The 22337-nt window shown below is 45.5% G+C and overlaps 2 protein-coding genes across 2 annotated transcripts in view; one reads left to right on the top strand and one right to left on the bottom strand.

Moving 5' to 3' along the window:
- Nucleotides 1-2764, bottom strand: part of gdap1l1 (ganglioside induced differentiation associated protein 1-like 1) — a gene marked incomplete at its 3' end in the record, with an annotated part of 8067 nt that extends 5303 nt beyond the window's left edge. The window contains exon 1 of the mRNA XM_080854086.1: nt 2582-2764. Within this exon, the coding sequence (XP_080710212.1) occupies nt 2582-2761 (180 nt within the window). The 5' untranslated portion in view covers nt 2762-2764. The remainder of the gene's footprint in view (nt 1-2581) is intronic.
- Nucleotides 2765-4303: 1539 nt separating this feature from the next.
- On the top strand, nt 4304-22109 carry jph2 (junctophilin 2). Its single transcript, XM_080854057.1, has 6 exons — nt 4304-5213; nt 6814-7627; nt 14961-15079; nt 16797-17749; nt 19650-19746; nt 20077-22109. The coding sequence occupies exons 1-5, from the start codon at nt 4835-4837 to the stop codon at nt 19728-19730; spliced, it is 2346 nt and encodes a 781-aa protein (XP_080710183.1). The 5' UTR covers nt 4304-4834; the 3' UTR covers nt 19731-19746; nt 20077-22109.
- The last annotated feature ends 228 nt before the right edge of the window (nt 22110-22337 follow it).

The following is a 22337-nucleotide window of genomic DNA, read 5'->3' as shown; positions in this document are numbered from 1 at the left end:
TCAGCTCTACTGTGTCTCCACAGACAGGCTGCCTTCTGCAGTGCCTGTGTGGGAAGAGAGACATTTATTCCACAGACTTTAAACTACAGGTTGCTGGTCTCAGGACCGGCTGCAGCCTGCTATTCTGTTTGTGTGCAACGGACAGTCCTGCAGTCCAAAGCAAGCGCATGGTGGTAGAGGCCTGCTCTCTGGGTCTCCTGCACATCCAGTCCCGCAAGCTACAAATCTCTCTGGTGCCTCTTGCTCACTTGGCTTTCCTCTATAACAGCAGCAGTGACAGCAGTAGCAGAAGCAGTCAAAGGTCTCTCTCACCCAGTACAGCCTGGCCAAGTGTCATTGCCATTGTGAGCTGATATGTCCAGCAGTAATAAGAGGGGAACGATTTTGAGACGCTTCAGTGAGAATCACAGGCCTGAGCGTGTTCTGGTCTGGATAACAAGAGGCCCCGAGCACAACAGGAGCTGCACCAGCCACCATGGACACCTCTCAGTTGACAGTTTAAAACATTTGATGAAGATATTGAAGGGTGCGACAGACAAGACCAGTTCCAGTAATGCTGACACTCGTTGCCGTCGCTACAAAAACAGCAACATAAAAGCTGTGGTCTGCACAATGCATAAACTACTGTACCTATCTAATTTCACACACGCATACGCACACGCACACGCACACACACACACACACACACACACACACACACACACACACACACACACACTTTCTCTTCTAGGGTAATGGAAACAACTGTATCCGGGCTGAATGTACAGTGTCCTGAGGCAAAGCTATATTTTCTTTGACATAATTAGGGGCTCATCAGCCTGCACATGGCCCTGCTGGACTCTCTGCTGGCCTCTCTGATAATGCAGATAAACCGGCATCCCACCGGCCCGGCAGCCACTGGGTTGAGGTGATGAGTGGCATTAACAGGCACACTTCGTTTGGCTCCCAGCCAGAGGCCTTAAACAGCACAAGCCCCCACCCAAGAAACACACTCATGAGGCACATTTTCTCAAACAGACTACTCCGCTCATATGATTTACTCTCAATAAGAACATACGGCCATTTGGACATTTAAGCCAACTCTGTAAAATACAAACCCTTAACACAAATATATCTTTCTCACTTACAACATAACTAACAGCTAGCGCACCTAGACACTCTTAAACTACCAGACATTCCCAAAAACATAATTCTCCTATACACATAAACTATACATTCTCTACCCACATGACACGCCCACAACCAATACAATCCACTCCTCGCAGCGTCACCTATTCATTCTCATATCCATTCCTCCAATCTCTAATGTTCTCCAAAACAATACACGCTCAACCATACCAATACATCCAAGTCATCCAATATCCACACATCTCACTGCTACATCAACACACAACAAAGGCCCTCGTGTCGCTTTCCCTCACGTTCCACCAAAACCACACATCTACCAAGAGTCAATCGCAAACACAACAAAATAGTAAATTCAGGTACCCCAGGCCATTAATCAGTGTCAGCCATTCAACCCACTTACAGTAACAAGTCAGCACCCTTTTTGCACACAGACAAACAGCTTATATCTGTGTTATTCAGGAGGCCTGTTGACAAACTTTGAGTGGAAGTACTCTAGAATGAGCACCTGGTCACTGATGGAGGGGACTGGTTCAAAGACAGGGAGATCCATGAATTAACATGCTTCTGTAACCATGCACACTGTGGCCATAGCTACTGTAGCCACAGGTATTTCAGCTGTAGACGATAGCAGGTACTGATATTTATAGAAGCTCACATATCCACAATCTACATTCTAAAAGCCACTGAGAGCACACAAATCTAACTGATGCCATGTGTAGAACACAGATACACTGGAACATCAAGAAAATAGCTGTTATTGACTCTATATTAAGGCCAAGTCAAAGCTTTGGGAACATTGAGCAGACAGAATAAGTAGCTGCCATGCTCACATTATAAAGAATGATAACCATTTGTATCGGAGGCTTCCAGAATTGCAGCCGACTCACATGCTTCTGTACAGGCGACCCTATCGTTACCCTAAGTGACCGCGACGCGAATCAACGTTGTACCCAGAACCCCAGCACCTCGACAGGTTGACCTTTACATTAATACCATAGACATCCAATGCAACATACCCATAAAGCAACGGAGACAACCAACGCAAGTTCATTGTTTTTCCTCAAAGCTAGCTCATTTCAATTAATTATTTAGTATTGTCTTGAAGGCTATCGGAGGATGTTGCTCAAAATGGTTCGAATTGAGTGAACTGGTAACAATATGTCAATGTTTATTCCATAAGTGTTTCCAATCGACACAGGGATACGGTAGGCTATTGACTAGCAATCATCTATCCTACGGTATCCCATTGGAACCACATATTTTAGGTGGTGCAGCAGTTTCGTAATATCTTTTAAAAGACATCGTATGTATAACCGATGGAGACATACAAAAGTCTCGAATATGACAGATCATCATACAAATGCAATTGTATTTTAGGTAATCCCAGAAGCAACGCCGCTGCAAATGACATGTCATTTACACAGACACCTCCATTTTCCTGCTGTGATATTACCTTTTGAGAGCTGAAGGACTGCGTCCAGTGATATAACACGAGCCTATCTTTGGAGAAGGGCTTGGGCTCTATTGTAGGCTCTTGGTTTTCGTCTCCATCTGTTTCTTTGCCATCTTCTTCCATGGCAGAGATGGGCCACCAGCTACAGTTGGTGGGGGTAACATTGTTGGAAGACGCCATGACAGAGGATGTTGAGCGTGTGAGAGGGTACCAGGGAGGGAGTGAAAGGGAGAGAGAGGGAGGAACGGACGGACGGATGAGAGAGAGAGATAGAGAGAGAGGGAGAGAGAGAGCAGGGGATTTCAGCACCACGAACAGGGCATAATTGATTAAACGTCGACGCTTCAGCTCCCTTCCCGATCGAGCCAGTCCCTCTCAAAACCTGCTCCCGTGTCTGTGTAGTAGTCCGTGACAAGACCTACGGCTCTTTTCAGCCAGATTTTAGAGACGCAGAGTGGGCTCCATCCGAAGCAAACATGCAGTGAAGCATGGGAAATAGTTGCCATATGTGTATTACATCACAGAGAGCAAACATGCGCCTTGGAAGCCTCTGAGAAGCGCTCCTGATCTACTGAAGCGCGTTTCACGCGAAGGTCAAAGTGCACATATTTCACTGTGTCGGCATAAAACCGTACTATACAATGTATTCACATCACCAAATGTATCTCTAAAACGACTGCAAAAAGATTCAAACTGAAATTCTCATTATCGTGAATATCAAGTTAAACAGACCTGAATATTTAATCTAAGACATATTCATTATTTGTATTATATTAAACATTATTTCATAAACAAATGATCATGAGATTTTTTTTCCCCCTCATAATTGTTATTCACCAGTAGAGGGAGCCTCTTCATTATAATCACCTGCATGTGTTTCACAGCAAGCACAGCAAACGAAACGAACGAAAAATGCCAATGTACTCTATTTTCTAGTGAGAATATTTGTATTCGGGTATGGGGCTAACTGAATGTGCTTTTTTGACTAAAGATTTCAAATAAATCCATAATTAATTAGAAAATTCAGGAAAGTTAATGTAGCCTGCACTAGATTGCCGTCTTACTTTTTTACCACATAGTCGTGTTTTTTCAATTGACAGCCGAACCACCATGCGGCATGCTATGATTGGAGGGAATATTCTCAAGGGTCCACCGAGCAGACGGTGGCCTTAAGAGAAAGTCACGATTTCTAATTGCCGCGAGATTTCTATGATCTGAGATGCGGTCATGTGCATAGCCTACCACCTGTGCTGATACACGAGGTCCCAGAACATCACGACGTTGTGAAGTTGGCCATGTTCCGCCCATCCACCCTACCCGACATACACTCCAAACACATGTACACACACACACACACTCACACGCTACACCAGGGACCTCCTCACCTAGATATTCACAACTCTCCACGTAAACAGACATATGTAATGCACCTTCAAGTCCCATTCCTGTTCTCAACTTTACTCTTGTTGTGCCACATTTTCATTAAAAGTTCTATTGTGGTTGTTATATATCGTAATAGATAAATATATAGTAAACGACACTGTCTGCACAGTTCCGTGCTCCTAACATAGAACTGTCTGAACTTGATATGGTCATAAGCCCGCCCAGCCCCTCGACTGCAAGTGTTTGGCACTGCTTTTAAAAGTGCCTTGTTGCGGGGTAAGGATTGGGTTGTATTTTTGGAACCAAGCGAGGATCTGCTCGCCTTGTTAGGTCTGTTATAACGCTTCCAGCAGCAGCAGGCGCGTGGACAGCGCGCGAGAGGGGCGGCAGGGAGAGGGGCGAGGGGCGCAGACACCCTCCACTGAGCCATGGATGATCAAAGGCTTTTAAGACTGATTTCAATCAAAAGTCAACTCTAGGAACAACATGCAACAGAAGACAAACCCGTATTTGTAGTAACATAGACCAATGTTTCCGTTTCGATGAAGTTAGAACTCAACGAAGTTTCGGAATCGAGAGAAATAGCTATCAATTTGTTTCGCTGTTGGATTTATAGTCTGAACCAGAATTCTGGAAGCATCCAAGAAGAGTGGAAAAAGTTTACCCGCGCACTGTGACATTAATTTGATCGGAAATATGAACACGACAATAAGAATACGGATTTGACATTCATGGACGTTATGGGGAACTATTAGATGAAGATGAGTAAAGGTTATATCAGCGTTTAAATTTCGTCTTCCCAGGTCTCTGACGGGTAATTGATGTATTAGTCTAAAGTGATTTGAGCAAAAGTTCAAAGGTAGGGGAAACATGAGTGGGGGCAGGTTTGAGTTTGATGATGGTGGGGCATACTGTGGCGGATGGGAGGGGGGCAAAGCGCACGGCCATGGGATCTGCACAGGACCTAAGGGGCAAGGGGAATTTTCGGGCTCCTGGAATTACGGATTTGAGGTGGTCGGGATCTACACCTGGCCGAGTGGAAACACGTTTGAGGGTTACTGGTCCCAGGGAAAGCGCCACGGCCTGGGCATAGAGACAAAAGGACACTGGGTGTACAAGGGCGAGTGGACACACGGCTTCAAAGGAAGGTATGGCACTCGCCTCAGCCAGGGAAGTGGCGCCAAGTATGAAGGTACATGGAATAATGGACTTCAGGAAGGATATGGCACGGAGACTTATGCAGATGGAGGTAAGACAACAAAACAAAACTCTAAACATACTCACACAACACTATAAATACACACGGACATTATGTGCCATATCAATCATTACGCATTTGCTTTGCTCCCACGACACTCTTTTAGCATTTATAACTACGAATGACTGTCACTTTTGTGTTCAAGTGTAGTCAGTTTCCTCGTAAACGTGGCAGTTTCCTTTGCCCTTTGAGATATTGTAGTGTTGGAAAAGATCGTTTTGGCATTGGCATGTAAAGGATTCCCAGAAAAGTAATGGAAAATGTGTCTCTGCTACAAGAAATATAGACAGGTATTTCCTGTTCCATGTTGTAGTCCAGCGTAGGTGTGTCCTCATGCTAGGTTCTCCATGTGATTCTGGAACTTATCAATGAAGAGGGCAGGTTTATAAGTGCAGCCATGGAACCCTGGAGTTACTACAGATGGTGCTTTGGCTTCCTGCATATGTATTATGTTTGGGTTATTTTCTGTTTTGCTTTTCTCAGTGTGTTGTATGTACTAAGATGTTTGCTTTTGTGTGTGTGTGTGTGTGTGTGTGTGTGTGTGTGTGTGTGTGTGTGTGTGTGTGTGTGTGTGTGTGTGTCTGTGTGTGTGTGTGTGTGTGTGTGTGTGTGAAGTTGTTCTCATATGGCAGACTAAAAATGAGCAGCTGTCTGAAAAGAGCTGTTGTTACTTCAGAATAATGTATTTAAGCAAATCACCATCAGCAGTACCACTGACATATGAGACACTGAAATGTACACACACACACACACACACACACACACACACACACACACACACACACACACACACACACACACACACACACACACACACACACACACACACATATGTATGAATTTTAGGGTGAGTGTAGGGGTCTCCTGACTCATCAGTCTCGTAAGTGACAGTCTGTCGTTGATATGTCTTACCATTGGCCGTGTGAATTTCAGCCTTGTCAGACAAAATACAGTGTAGATGCCTTGAGGACTGGCACCAAAGGCATCCTGATTTAAAAGGGGGATGAAGGAGGGGGGGGGGGTTCAATTTGCTGGCGCCTGGTAAACTGCTCTCTCTGGAGGTGTGTAACAATCTGCCTTGGCACCTATTTAGGATTCCTTGGTTTGCCAACACCAGTGGAAGATCCACTACAGGAAGTAGTAGTACCCCCTACAGGAAGTAGAGCTGGAATGCTTCCTAGCAAAGAGTGTACTGGCTATAGATGCACAGAACTGGGCTTTAGGTGTCCGGACTCCAGTTGAGCAGAAGTAAAATGCTTTCTCCTGTGACTCTGGAAGCTTCTACAGCTGTGTTTAATGCAGGTGGATGACTATTTTTCATGTACAGTAGTTGTAGGAACTCTCCCAATGCACGGACACATACAGAGACACAGACAGACAATCACAACATCACCACATACACAAGACTCTGTATCGCTCACTTTCATATGCCCTCTTTCCTTTCGCATAATTTTTTCCTTACTAGTTTATAATAGACTAGGATACACATCAGTGTATATGTGTCCGTGTTGGCATTTGGAAGGTTGGAATGGTCATGATAATCCCATATGTTCCCCTTTCCTTCTCTTTGTTTCCTTCCCTGTGTCTATAGGCACGTTTCAGGGCCAGTTCATGGGTGGCATGCGTCATGGTTATGGCGTGCGTCAGAGTGTCCCGTATGGCATGGCAGCAGTGGTGAAATCTCCCCTGCGCACGTCACTCACCTCTCTGCGTAGTGAACACAGCAATGGCACCCTGCTGCAACAGGAACTGCCTGTCATCACCACCACCAATGCCACGGGCCAGGAGACGCTGGTGACCCCGTCTACCCCTGGGCCGTCCCGTGGAGGCTTCGCGCTCTCTCTGCACGTCGACCCCAACGCTGTGCCGCTCAAGAAGAAGGGCCTGTTCAGCCGCAGCTCACTGCTGGGAAAGCTGAAGAAGTCAGAGTCGCGCACGTCCCTGACCAGCAACAAAAGCAAGATCAGCTTCCTGCGCAGCGAGTCGGCCATGAGCTCTGCCAGCGACGCCAACTCCATGGTCAGCCTGGGTGACAGCGAGCCAGAGGGCGAGGGCCACGACTTCCCGCCGCTGGAGGCAGACATCGACGCCACCACCACCGAGGTGTACATGGGCGAGTGGAAGAACGACAAGCGCGCGGGCTACGGCATCAGCGAGCGCTCCAGCGGCCTCAAGTACGAGGGCGAGTGGCTCAACAACCAGCGCCACGGCTACGGCTGCACCTCGTTCGCCGAGGGTGGCAAGGAGGAGGGCAAGTACGTCAACAACATGCTGGTGAAAGCGGTGAAAAAGCGCGTTATCCAGCTCAAGGGCACCAAGATCAAGCAGAAGGTGGAGCGCAGCGTGGAGGGGGCGCAGAGGGCCGCGGCCATCGCCAAGCAGAAGGCAGAGATCGCTGCGTCCAGGTGAGGACAGGAAGTGATCTGAACTCCTCAGACTGGGAGACATGTATGATGCAATGTCTCCCCGCATCCTAGGTTTGCAGGGTATTAGCTCACTGGCTCATAGGCCAACAAGATAAAGGTAAGTGTCAGTGCTATGTGCCACTTATGTGTACAGAGCGTAACACCATAGTGTTGCGCTACAAGAGTGCAGATTGTTTTCTTCAGGATGGAGAGAAGTATTATGAACAATTATTTACATTTCAGTTGTTTAAAGAAACTTTGAGAAAATATGGTGGAGTCGTGAACAGGATCTGGTTGGAGCAAGAAAGAATGAAGAAAACAACTTGTTTTTATGGCAAAAAGGCTATTGAATTTGAGCATGATAGATCACAAACTGTGACCTGAGGCAGGCCTTTTGCTGTTTCTTTGATGTGTGAGGTGAGCGTAGTTGTGAACCGCCCTGTTGTTTGTTGCGCCGCAGACTGAGGGTATTCACTGTCTCATGATTAGCTCTCTGATTTGCAAAGTATGACTGCTGGTTTTCGGGAACAGAGTGCTATGCATAGAGCACAGGGGACAGTGGTCATTTAGGTGCCAGCCTAACGCAGTAATGTAGGTGTGGACCATCAGAGGGAATCTCAAGGGCAGTGGCTGTTGGTCACGCAGGCTGAGATAGCTGCCCTCTCTGACTCCTCTGCTGTTGATAACGTGGCATGTAGTGAGCTTGGAGGTGCTTTGTATGATACTGAGGTTTACTGTAGTGACAGTAATGTACTTCAGGTCACTCTCACTGGAGTGGATAAGTAGTGTTAACAACAACAGCACTGTTTCAGTTAGGAATACACAAAGCAGTGCATTACAAGCTGAAGTGTTTTTCAGGGCTAGGAGAACTGTGAACTGTCATTTAATTTGGTTTTGCTATTTTTTTGTCAGCTTTGGTGTTATTGTTATTTGTGTCTGTCTCCCCTCCTGCTACTGTTGATAGACAACAACCTCTGCTAAGTCATTATGTTAGTGTGTGTTTTCAGTCAGTGTACATCAAAGGAAAGATTGAACAGATTTGTCTATGCGTGACTATGTGTCTACAGTGACACTACATAGTACAGAGGCTGCTGTGGAACATTTTGAATTTACTGTCAAGTTCAGAGTGGAACGCAATACCTAGGTGTCGGTTTACGGTTGACCCCATTTCCAGGGAGCAAGGGGTCGCTAGCTGCTCTGCTGTTCACAAATCCTTTTCATCGCTTTTCACTCCTCAAACACCCACCGTCTCTCTAGAATCCAGACTCTTACATGCACACCTGACAGCTAAGAATTGTGCGCTCTCTTGTGCCGGCGATTAAGTGTGACTGTTTTAGAACATGGTGGTCACAACGACATTTTGAAATTATTTAGTATTTTAGGAGAATATGGTTTTGCCTCTAGCTTTGTACTCTAGGTTACTGTAGTATGATCGTTGATCACTGAGATTACTGTAAGGGATGCACCTCATTTGTCTGTGTTTGCATATGTGTGGTGCTCTGGACAGTTCACTGTCTTCTGAACACTATGTTCTTGTGTTGTTATCACAAGAGGTTTTAATGTGATTTTAATTGAATTTAAATACTGTAGAAAAAGATGAGTACAGACAGGCACAGGGTTTTTTTCCTGCCACCATAGGAAGGTGCAAACACTCTGATCAGGATAACACACTGACGCCCTTTCATAAACACACACATAAACACACTCACACACACACACACACCCACACACACACAATGCTCAGCTCAAGCTCAGAGGTTGCGTCCAACTCCTTGCGCACTCACTCATCTCCTTACATGGAGGGGAGTTAACATGAGTGTGTGCACCGCACAGCACCTGAGTGCTGTGTGTGTTTACAGTTGCAGTGTCTCACTGATGGACCGCAGATCCAGGCGAGGGCAGAGAAAAATCTAAATATTTTACCTCTGAGTCTGTAGTCCCCGATCCACCTCATCCTCCACTCCCCCACCCCCCTCCCTCCAGGCCCTTCCGGAACACGCAGACAGGTCTGAGCGCTGACTCCATGAACAGGCATGACACAGACACACCTTCCCGCTCAACGCTGTCTCAGCCCCTCTACGTGTTTGTGTACAACAGCACCCTGAGGAGAGTGGAAGGCGCAGGATTAATGTGTGTTTACAAAAATAAGCTCCATCAGGATGTCCATGAAGTGTTACTCATACAAACAGTGATGTAATGTCTGCCTCATCCAGCTCTGAAACTAACCCACAGTTTATAAGTTGCTATGGAGATGAGTGGATTGCATCATTTTATTAAAAGCTGTCAAATAGCTAAAGGAAGGAGAATGTAAATGCCACACAATTCTTTTGGTGATGGTACCCATATAATTCTAGATGAGAGTGAGTTGGGAACCCCCTTAATGAGGGCTTAAGTTGGTCTGTCCAACCATCGGTCCAGCTTGTACCCACTGAAGTCAGAGTCATAAATACCCCACAACCACGTCAGCCAGACAGGAGGCCAGCCACGGGTCAGCCCGACCCCGCCGGCCATGGGGTATTTTGGGGTGGGCCTGGCCTGCAGCGTGGGTCTGCCGTGGGTCTGAGAGGGAGCTGGTGGAGACCCCGTGTGCCGGGTGAGAATGACGCACACAGTCTGCTGGGAAGAAGGCAGGCAGGCCTGACTAAATAAGGGCTGCAGCACAATCAGCTGGGAATGCAACAGCTGATAGCTCCCCGCTCTCACGGCGGTCCGGAGCATAGAGGTGAGGGTATGGAGACCTGAGCGCCTCTCCACTCCACTCACCAACAAGCCTCATAAAGATAGTGGGACAGTTACATAAAGATAATATGGATTTTAAACCTGGAATATAATGAACCTCGATGTAGTAGGCTTAGTTTGTTTTCTTAATGTGTTGCATACACAGAGCCCTGACAAGCTTGGTGGGCTGTCAGTGTTTGGTGTTTGTGCTGTTTGTCTTGGCCTGTATGTGAGAAAGTCTGGCCTGGAGTGATTTAAAGAGGAGAAGCATGAGCTGTAGACAGACAGTCAGTTACACAGAGCTAGTCCCAATGCTGATCAACATCGCCAGTCCGCTACTAAAAACAAACATGCCCACTCTGCTATTAATAGGACCTGGTTTGGAGTTTCTACATTGCCCATAAAGTCTTTATTTAAACGTGTCTGTACTTCTACAACTTCACACACAACAAGCTATTTACGTGGTCTCAAATGGGCTGGTGTTTAGCCTGACAAAATGGGGGACAGTTTTGTTAAAAGGCCAGCCAAAAGTAGATGCACCGAACATGAATTTGCTGACGCTGTCATTAGATATCTGTTGAAAGCTACGTCCTCGGTCAGATCAATTCTTCTGGAGCCCACCTGTCCAGTGGCAACCATGGAGATATCCTGCGATTTCATAGTCTCCTCTTTCTAGATGGACATGGTCATTGCAATGGTCTAGATAGTCATTGCAATACCACACAGGCAAACCCCCAAATGTTGCCAGTAACACATACCTTTTCACAGCGCTGTTTTTTTTATGGAAACAGACTTAAAGCCCCCAGACACAAGTACAGATGATCTCCTGTCAGGAGATGGGGGGGTGTGCTGTGACGTGAACCAGGACAGAGCAGGATGAGTCCAGGCACAGGGAGAGATCCACCCTCCCCGTCCTCTGACAAAGGAAAGAACAGCGACCAGACCATATACAGCTATTTGCCCCCATTTGTTGGGGCGGCGGCATCAGAGCCAGTGACTGAAACTGAACAAACTGATAAAGAAGGCTGGCTCTGTGCTCGGGACTGAGACTTGGTTGTGGAGAGAAGGATGTGGCACAAGCTGCTCTACATAATGGACACTCCACACACCCAACCTACAACCTACTGGTTAGACAGCAAAGTGTCTTCAGTTGGAGGCTCTTTCAGCCCCGCTGCAATAAGGACCGTTACAAGAGGGTCAGTCCTGCCCACCGCAATAGCCATCTACAATGACTACCCTCTGTGCCGGGGAGGAGACTTAATTTGCACATTAATAACAAAATCTTGCATTTTAAATTCAAGTTCAATTCTATTTTTGTTTTATTTATTTGATCTAGAATAGTAGTAGTTGTGTGTGTATATATTAATATAGTTGTGAATATTAATAATATTATGTGTTCTTCTTTTTTACCTACCTCATTGTGTGTTTTAGTAAGATATAAGCGTTTTTTTTTTGTTGTAATTTATTTGAATTGCCGCAGCAACACTGAAATTTCCCTATAGGGAAACAATTAAGTAGTAGGGTTATCTATCTGTGGGTCGCTATTTTCTCAGTGCTGTAGTCTATTAAGATCCCTATGTTTACTGAAAGTGAATGTGCCACAGGATCTGTGGTTTCAGCCACATACTGCAGGTCTCAGTCAGGGGAGTTAAAAGGCCACGAGGGAACACAGACATCAAATGCCACTCGAAGAGGGGTTTCAGTGTGGAGTGTGTTTGAAGCGAACGGATCAGAGAGAGGACTCAATGGGGCGTTGAGTATAATTCGAGTATGTTGGTCCGGCTGGCTCAAGCTCTGGACGAGCTGCAGATTGTCAGCAGGAAATGCCATCTGTCACAAAAGCCCCTCCTCCCACTCCTCCTGGACACCTCGACGGCCACCCACCCGCCCACCACCCACTCAGGGCAGCAATGTTAGGCTTTGTTAGCCAGATCAATATCTCTGAATCTTTTAGTGAACGCTAGTTCATCGCTGGTATTTGTGTGTCTTATTTCTGCTTTGATTCAACTTGAGACCAGAGCAATCAAGCGTGATGGAGCGTGAAGAGATGCAGATTCTATGGGGCCACCAGAGACAAAAAAGGAAAACACTGGCATGCAACAATTGGAATGGTACATCTGACAAAAGATTGTTTACTCCCCACGTATGGTCAAGTAGATCTGTAAATGTTTGGAGTGGATTTCTATGTGGGGTTCTAAAAATAAGAAGCTTAAAGATGAAACGAGTAAACATCCAATACCAAAGGCTGGACTGGAGGTCCACAACATAGCCCTCAGTCATCAGCTCGAGAGCCAGCCTTGACCAACCCCCACTACCACCACCCCCAGCACCAGCATCCAGACTTCAGTATCAGTTCCTGCTCCCAGGGACCCCCGGAGGGCCAAAGGGCGAGCCGCAGAGGGTGTGTGTTGACTCAGTGTGGACAGTTGCCAGTCTAGGATGGACAGCAGAGAGAGGCTAGAGACGCTGTAATTGTTCCACTTAGAGGTGCCCCCCCTCCACTCCCCTCCCCTCCGGACTCTTCAAGTGGAAGCAGCTATTTCAAGCCAGGCGGCTAGCGTTACAGGATGCCAGGCATTCAGCAGGTAAATCTCAATCAGGAATAAGGCCTGGACATTCAGAGAGCAATTTTAATCAGGAACGTCTACTGCTGCGTCAGACATTAAGGGAGTTTAATGAGTGAGGAACACGGCTGTCACAGACTTTTAGATTCGTCTCAGGAACTCTGCAAGCAACAGGATCAATCTGTCAGGAATACGTAGTGCTGGCCCTGACATGTAGAGAGGAACATTGATGAGGAAAACAAAGCTAACCTAAATATTCACCAGTGTGTCTGGAGATCTCTCACACCAAGGGGCTACCTACAGTACAGATGAGGGTTTTTCGATTAATATAGAGTAGTTCAGAAGACATAGTACCACTGACATTACGTTTCGTTACTTTACAGCATTTCTTTAGGCCACAGGTTTGTTGGAAATTAAGTTGCCTCCTTGCATGTCTATCAGACACACATGGAAAAAAAATGTCTACATGGATACACAGGCACACAAGGCACGCTCAAAGGTGTCCCTAATTGCAGTGAGTAACATCAGAGATCAGATTAACTCTCTATGATGGTGGCTACTCTGTGAGTGTAGGGGCAGTTCTCAGCCATTTTGTCGTGCAGCAGTAGTATGGAATGTTTCTGTGTCAGTGGTAATTTGCTCTTTTCAGATTAGAGACATTGATAAGGAAAGCTTTGTCCGTCTCCATTGCAGCAAAGCGGTGAGTTAAACTGTTGTGTCAGTTACAGTACTTCAAGCCCGGTATCACACTTCGGATGTGTTAGTGGTACCAGTAAGTGGGACACAGGTTGTGGATTGCAAGAGTAATGTAGTCCTCCAACATATGCAGTAAAAATCCTCTCTCAGTCAATATTCCTGGTATGGATCACTGACTGTGTCAGTAGCAGCACGACGGGGTCTTCTTTCTGTGTCAGTTGCAGTAAGAGCAGCTCTCTCTCGTGTCAGGGTGGCCTTTAGCTGCCTTTGGGTTCCTGCCGGTGTCGCTTACAGAGCTGGGCCCTCAGGAGTGCTATGGATGTTCACTGGGCTTTTTATAGAGCGGACAACTGCTGAAGTATCTTTCCAAATGAAGAGCAGCATGTCTTGGTGTTTGAGTGGACCTCTGCCAAATGGCCAACTGTGGCCGGGAGCTACGTCTTCAAGCCATCTCCGGCCCTCAAGGAAAATCATTACTAGACCTCATGAGGGTGGTGGGTTCACCTCTTAATTACACTCTAATGTGCCATTTATACAAGTCTTCCCTGAAACTCACTGTCAGGGGAATGGGAGCTGTGTTTTTGTGCAGCCCTAAAGTTCTTGTGTTCTTGTTGACGCAGAGGGATCTAGACAGAACTGTCCCTTTAGAGAGTCGCTCTTCTCTCTGCTTTCTCTCTCTGCTTTTTCTCATTCTCACTGCTTGGCTCTTTTGGATTTTATTTCATCTACTTTTGTTTATGACAACATTCCATCCTCCATCTATACTAAACATATGATTTACTATACCCAAGCGATGTCACTTACTGTATGCCAATGATGTCACTTTGGTCCCGCGATGTCACTCAGTGGTCAGGATGCCACTTTTTATGTAACTGTGACATTGCTCACCGTCTGCCAGTAATGTTATGTACTCATACCAGAGAGTGTGAGACTGCAGACATCTGTTTGCATGACATGAGTGCTGTACCTAAACCTGACGGAGGCAACACAGAATAATAAAATAGAAAAGAAACATTTTTTTCACTGAAATGGACATGGGGTCATGTCAAATTTGCAAAAACTTTATTAGAACTCTTGTTAACTCTTTTCAGTTTTGTATTTTTCTTTAAGAACAGTCTGTCGGTTGTGTGGGTTGTGTGTGTTTGATTGCACCTTAATCTTAAGTGAGAGAGAGGGAGCCACAGGGTGCGGCTGCATATACTGTACATGTTTCTACCTGTGTAGTTTTGGTTTGCATCAGACAAGGTCTGACAACTTAACATCAGACTGACCTTTTTTTGGTATATATCTGCCCAAAACATATTGGACGAAATACATGTATACGTGTATAATCACACATGTGTTTATAAACACAGGACCAACCATGCAAAGTCCAAGGGTGAGGCAGCCGAACAATCAGCCCAGGCAGCCAATCAGGAGTCCAGCATCGCCAGGGTTGTTGCCAGGGAGCTGTCCCCATCCTTCTACCAACCAGGTGGGTTAAGCCTCAGAACACATTAACACATCACACAGGTACATATCCCCATGTAACACACCCCCAAGAAATCCGACACATCCAAGAAACAAACACACGCACACACACACAAACACTGCTTCTCTTCTGGATGTTTCACGGTGCTACCTGCCTCTGTGTGCTAAGCAGTGCCCACACATGCACCGTGTCTCTTGTCTTTCACCGCTTAAAGAGTGAAAACCGTCAACAGTCGGCCAATAGTCATGAATGTGGCCATACTGTCATAATCAGATGTCGGTGTGACTGTCTTAAAAGAAAATCAAAAGATTAGAAGGTCACTTGACAACAGCGTGTGTTCTTTGGGGTTTGCTGAAGGTGGAGTGCAAGGCAGCATGAACGGCAGGGATTGGTTAGGTGTTGAATGCCCCACCTCGATCTTGCTGTATATATCTGCTGCTGACTCAGGGGTGGGGTGGCGAGGTGGAGCTCACCCCAAGGGTACTCACCTTCTCAGGGGCTAAAAAAGGGCCCATCTCACCGGGGCGAGGGATCAGATCTCTGCCTCCGGGGTCTCCAGCAGCAGCTCTCTTTACTAGCCCTTGTGACCCCCCATTCACACATTATCCCCCCAGCGCCAGCTCTGGGTTCAGTTCTCGTCATATGGTTCTAGAACACACCACAGTGTACATCATGCATGTGGCTGGTATGACTGTTCCAGGAACAGCCATTAGAGGCAGCAAGTAACCAGAGCCCCCTTTGACAGCCGCATAGCTGAGGCTCAAGGATCCAAATAGAAGCAACCAGCAAATAATCACTCAAGTGTCTGTGTGAGGCTTACAGAGCCAAAGAAGAGGTACATTATACACTGACAAACCAAGATGTACTGTGAATAATACTAACCCACACATAGCGTAGTGCAGTACTGTGCAAAAAACAACTCAAAACAGCAATCATTCAAGCACAACCAAAACAAAACAAAAAGTCCATTCATCAGACCTGTGAATGAAGCTTAACCTTCCGTTGGTTTAGGCAGCAGACTATAAATACATTCATACTCGGTATGAAGAGCAGAGCTCTTATTCACCTGCTGTTTGTTTTTTTCTGGATTGTCCAGTTCTGTCCACATGGCCCTATAAGGACACTCTTACTGTAGAGCGATGCAAAGATAGATAGCAGACGAGCTCAATTATTATTAGTCTCCACATATCCAACACTGTCTGTACATCCTAATGGTCTCAAAAGAACTGAGCCACCAGCACTTCTAATCAGTTAGAAACATCTCATATCTCGTGCCCTTTGCGGTCAGTCATTTCTGATGCTGCAGCAGGATCAGTCTCATGAGAAAAGCATCCGTGTCAGTAATGAGAGTATTAGTGTCAGCATCAGATCACTGTTATTCAGAGTTTAGCACATAGTGTCAATAATTATCACTTCCTTGGCTGGGCAATGAAGTGTTTAGACATGTACAAACATGTAAGTACATTCAATCTAAGCCTTGCAACTGCAGTTGATGTGAGTTTAAAGTTTAATATTGTGCACAGACAAATATCCATTTTTTCTTGGATAAATGGCAGAATAAATTGCAGAACTGAACAAACACTGTAAAAATGTAGCAGACACACATAGACAGCCTCCATTTCCACTGCTCACTGCATAGATTATGTATCCTGTTATATGGCAATTTCCATCTATCAAGCCAGCATTCACTCACACAATCACAATCCTGTTTTCTCCATAGGTCCCGAATACCTAAAGAAGCGTGCGCTGCAAGAGATTGCAGAGAACAACGAGAATGCGGAACCCACGTTACATGAGCCACTGCTTGGTGAGGACCGTCCACCAACTCCACCAGAGAGTCCAATGGACAACCTACGACCGGGCCATGCCCCTGTCCGCACTCGCACCCCTTCCCCCTGCCCAGCAGAGCTGGCAGCCACCCGCGAGGACCCCAACTTGCTGGGGCCCAAGGCCTGGAATGGCAGCAGCAGCAGCAGGCAAGGCAGTCGCCCCAACAGCAGACCCACCACCCCTTCCTCTGCTCCGGCCCCTGCCCCAGCTGAGGAGCGCCCTGCCAGCCGCGGCCCCTCCCGCACCTCGAGCCGCCAGAGTAACAAGGCGGAGCAGGGTTCTGACATGGAGATTCAACCTCTGCAGAAGATGGCTGCTGAGGCCAAAGCATCTCCCGCTCCTGCAGCTGCTCCTACCCCTACACCCTCTCCTGTCCCTACACCCTCCCCCGCTCCTGCCCCGACTCCATCACCCACTCCTGCCGCTGCAGGCCCTACCCCGTCACGCTCCCCTGCTCGCACCCCTATCCCCGCAGAAGAGGAGGAAGCCCCAGCCCCAGCCTCAGCCCCGCCTTCTCGCCCCGCCTCTAAAGTCTCCCTCAAAGCAGTGACGCCAGAGCCCCGCCCACCCTCTTCAGAGCTCAGGCCAAGACCTCCGTCTGTTGCCGAAAGCGAGAACAAGGCGGCCAGCGTCGAGCCCAGGCCATCGCCCAGGCCATCGCCCAGACCCTCATCAAGACGAGAGCCCACCCCAGTGCCCACACCTGAGCCAAAGCCTGAGCCTAAAGTTGTGGCCAGACCTGCAGTGAAAACTCCTGGCAAGCCAGAGCCCAAAGTGGAGGTCCGACAGAGGGTTGTGGTCAAAACCCCCAGTGAGGCGGCCGAAATCTTAGAGCAGGAAGAGGTTTGTAACACACAGCTCACACACAGCTCAAATTAACACACCAGAAAGAAATTACATACAGAAGAATGAAGTATGCAATGGAGAAAACTAGCCACGATTCTGGAGAGCTACTGTCAGACTTGCCATTAAAACTAACAAGGAATGAGATATCTTTGTTTAGTTTGCATTTCTGATTTCATGGACACCTCCTCCGTTCACTTTTACTGTCTGATGTCTGCTCAGTAATTAATATGTTTTCAGCTAAGTAAATTACCTTATTACATAACCCTTTTTTTACCTTTACACAGAACAGTTTTACCACTTCTAAGTCGTACATGTCATTTACCCAAACATCCACTCACACTCAGCATTTAGAATTCTCACTTATACTTATTTCCGATTTAACTTAAAGCAACGTTATGAAACAATTTTACCTTAAAATAACATCTTCAAAATAATTTTGATAGAACTTAATCGGAGAATACAGAGAATGGCATCTATTCCACTGGCAGTAACTTGTAGTGTAATGTATGTACCTCTCGCAAAAACTACGTAATGCTTTATGGCACCACCTCATACAACAATAACTAGACCCATCTTCTAGCTATAGGAGGAAGCTAGCGCAGTATTCTCTTTATAGACATAATGGCAGAGGCAACGAGATACCAAGGGAGATGTTGTTGAGCGTAAGTAAGCATGAGACCGAACATCAGTCAGTCCTGGACTGGCTTTTGCTTGTTGGCGAGAGCTAAAAGAAAGAAAAGGATGCAAGGCAGCTGAGCTGGTTGGACTAGTCAGTAAGAACTTTTATCATTAGTTTTGGTATGTTTGGTGCTGCACTGTCTTGATGTTTGGCCTGGATGCCTTGGTGTTAGGAAAGTTGTCGACTCGCTAGTTTTTCATCATAAACATTCCTGCCAATGTTATTTATGAAAGAATGCAACCTGGGCTGTAAACCTATCGGTGCCATCCCTTTCTCACAGAGATGTGTCGTTTTTCCAGATGCCCAAAGTCATCAACCTCAGTCCTGTCTCAAGCTAGCGTCCAAATAAAATCATCTCACGCTAAAAACGTTGATTAGTCTTTGTCAATCTCGTGCCAAATAAGCCTTGGAGGTTTACAACCTTGGAAACCTAGCTCAACTAGCTTGTTATAAATTCCACTGTCTAATGTATATTCGACAGTGTTGTAAAATTGAGCTACACTCAGCACAAAATACCAATTCTCGCATAATAGGGCTTTAACAACAATTTTCAATGAACAAATACAACATTTTAATTTAAGTCACAATACTCGCAATGCTATGACTAATAGTAACAGGAGGGGTTAAAATAATAGTATAGAACAGTTATCAATATATATAAGCAGAGAAGTTTGTAACCTCTATTTTAAAAATCCTCTTTCTTTAAAAAAACGATTCATGTCTGTGTAAGGCAGGTATGAATATGTCTTTAAGTGGCATCCCTGCCTGCGCTTATACATGCCACCACACATACTCAATCACACACATTCCATGCACACTCTTCCATATGCCCTGAAACCCTATCAGATGGTGTCTCCTGGCGTGTGGAGAACAGACTGGTCCAGGGCTTAGCTGCCCCTGAACACTTAGAGATCACACACACCTGCCCCAGAGCGGGGCAGTTGCTGAATCTGAGCCGCCCTGCGAGGGCCAGGACCTTTCTACACCCAGCTGTGGGACACGGAGCCGCATGAGGAATGCTCAAGCGCTCAGACACCCGGCTCTTTATGCTTCTGTAAAGCAGTGCTAATGCCACCGACTGTATGATGGCTGAATGTACTATGCCATTGACTTTAGAAATGTTCTGTGTTTCTGTGTTTTTTAGAAATAACACGTTTTTGAAACGGTAGGAAAGATTTATGTTAATTCAGGCTGTTTTTTTTCCTTTTACGCACACAGGGCCAGAACACAATAATGATCTGTATGGTGATCCTGCTTAACATTGGACTGGCCATACTGTTTGTACACATCCTTTCCTGAAGCCTTGCCAACCCAGGTGAGACCAATTCAGGCAATTTACCCTCAGAAAAACAAAATGTCAATGTAAATGAGTTTAAGTTAATCACTTTGTAGTAACTCTGAGTAAATGTGTTGGAACAGAGCTGCTCTATAAATCTAGAAATCATCGTTCATAGTATGTTCTCCCTAGTGTTAGAATACATGGAAATCTGAGGAACAATTAGTCAATGTTTTAATGAAGTGCTTTTATCTTAGATCAGTGATTTTATTCCAGAACTAGTGATCAGAATCACACCACAATCAGACCCAGGTTTTTGGTGTTTTTTCAATGAATGGTGACATCTGACTCTCTGCTGTTTGTTCCAAGGATTCCCCACCCATGTGGTGATGGAGGAACTGCAGGAGCTTGGCCTCCGATATTACGCCGGACCATCGTGAACATAGACTCTTACCTGAAGCTCAGAGTGGCTGCTTCCCAGGGAGGTGCCTCCTGCACACGCAGCCCACACTGAGATCAACCTGAAGTGGACGCTGCCTCTCTCATCTGCTGCCACTCGCGGACAGACAGACAGACACCACAAGACCTAAGCTGCTCAGCCTGCCTGCCTGCCACTCAGAGTAGGAACTCCCAGAGGAAGCATGTCTCCCTCACTGCTCTCATGTGGAGAGAAGATGTTGCTGCAAGGAGTTGTGAAAACCTTGTTGTTTATCTTGATGGGATGTTGGCTGGTGGGTTTTTGGTAGAGGGCCGTGAGTGTGGATCAAACAGAGATCAGGATCATGTTCTTCATATACAGAAAATGGACCTCTTTATAGGATAACAACCTGAAAGTCGTCAAACTAGTTCAATGGTTCTTTGATTTATTTGCATTAAAATTAGGAAGTAGTCGAATGAAAATTCATGAAATATGTTATAAAGCCTAAACAAAGGTTACATCAAAGAAAAAAAAATGCTTGTCCTCCATTGATTTAATATTGTTTCATGTCACTGGATTGTTTCTGTTTTCAAGTAATATCCAAACATTATCTATCTGTAACTGTGCACATGTACTAAGCAAAATGTCTTAAAGAGTTTGCTAATTTCACTGGTAGGTTGTTCAGAGTGTGAACACGTCACACCTATGATGGTTTGGTCTGAACTTTGCACGTGCATTCTAGATGCAGTGAGAGTAAACTGGTTATTCACAGTGGAAGAAATCGTTTGATAACCATAACTTCAGTTGGTCATGTCGGAATGCAGTAGTATTTATGAACTTATTGAATTGTAAAGTGACTTGCTTGCACTTGTCTGACTGTGAGCCAAGGTTATATAAGAGGGATGTGTGTTAAAGCAAATGAAGGAGATGAGAGGTGGATGGTCCTGGCACTCCTTATCAAACGGTGTCATTTGGGATCATGTGAAAAGGTTAGGAGTAGGAGTAGATGACATGGTATGTGTGCTAGTGTGTCTGCTGGTGTATTTGAACACAATCATACACTGTAGGAGTTTTTAGTTGGCAGAAGATACTGATTTTGATCTCACTGTTCTGTAGATAGTTTTAAAAAAATCATGTTTTTGGGGTGGTTAATTATAAAAAGAAATATGCAACAAGACTGAAACATTTTAGAAATATGAATTAGTGTTGTATGCTGCTGCCATGTTTTTTTGGCGCCTGGATCATTTTACATTTAAATGGCTGTGTGTGTTAGAAGCACCTCTGATGGCTTGTGAAATCCATTCAATACTGTCCCATATTGCATATGTGCGCATGTTGTACAGAGGGAATGTTTTCCTGTCTTTTCACGAGAATGAAACAAGAATGTGACACGGATATGCTTGACTGTATTAGTTGAACACAATAATCAGTGACTTTATGCAGAATGTCCCCTAGAGTTCCACAAGATTTAATTTAAGAGAAAAGGTACTCTGATAGAACTTAGGTCTTATTGTACCAAAAGTAGTATGTCACAGACATATACACAAAATATACACAAACAAACACACACACATGTACACAGGGCTCATTACAAATCTCCCAATGGTTTAAAAAGGCTGTCTCAAGTCAGCTTTGAAAGTTATTTCTGTTTGTGCGTCAGCAAAACTTTATGTTACAGGTGTGAGTGTTCACTCAGACTATGTTATTTCACATTTCTGTTAACTGCCCTGTTAAAATATGTATTTATAAACATATGGTTTACTTATATGTTTAATGTACTGGCACCATCCCAGTTCAGAGATATTTAATTTGTTTAGCTAATTATTTTATTCTCTTGTAGCTCTGTGGTCACAATGTTGTTAAAAAGGCCCCAACTTGCAGGTTGGATATGATTGAGGCCCTCACTCAAGTCTGTCACCAACATATTTATTGCTGAATATGCTTTGCATTGGTCAAATTGAAATAAAACAATTTTTCAGTTCAAGCTTAAGTGACTTTTTCACTTTCGCAACGCCATCAGCCTAAATAGGCCGTGTATGATGATAACTTACTTCAACAGGAGTTCTTATGCTAAGTTCTTAATAACTGATAATGACATTGTTCATTATCTTAGTGCAGCTAAGTACTGAAGGTAATTAGCAACGTTCTGTTTTGTTTGTCTGAGCCTGAAGCGCGGGGTGCGGAACAAAGACAGTATTTATACAGTCCACCT

This window comes from Sprattus sprattus, assembly GCF_963457725.1.
Source record: "Sprattus sprattus genome assembly, chromosome: 16".
NCBI lineage: Eukaryota > Metazoa > Chordata > Actinopteri > Clupeiformes > Clupeidae > Sprattus > Sprattus sprattus.
Note: the sequence above shows the minus strand (reverse complement) of the source record. Positions and strands in the feature narration are given on the sequence as shown.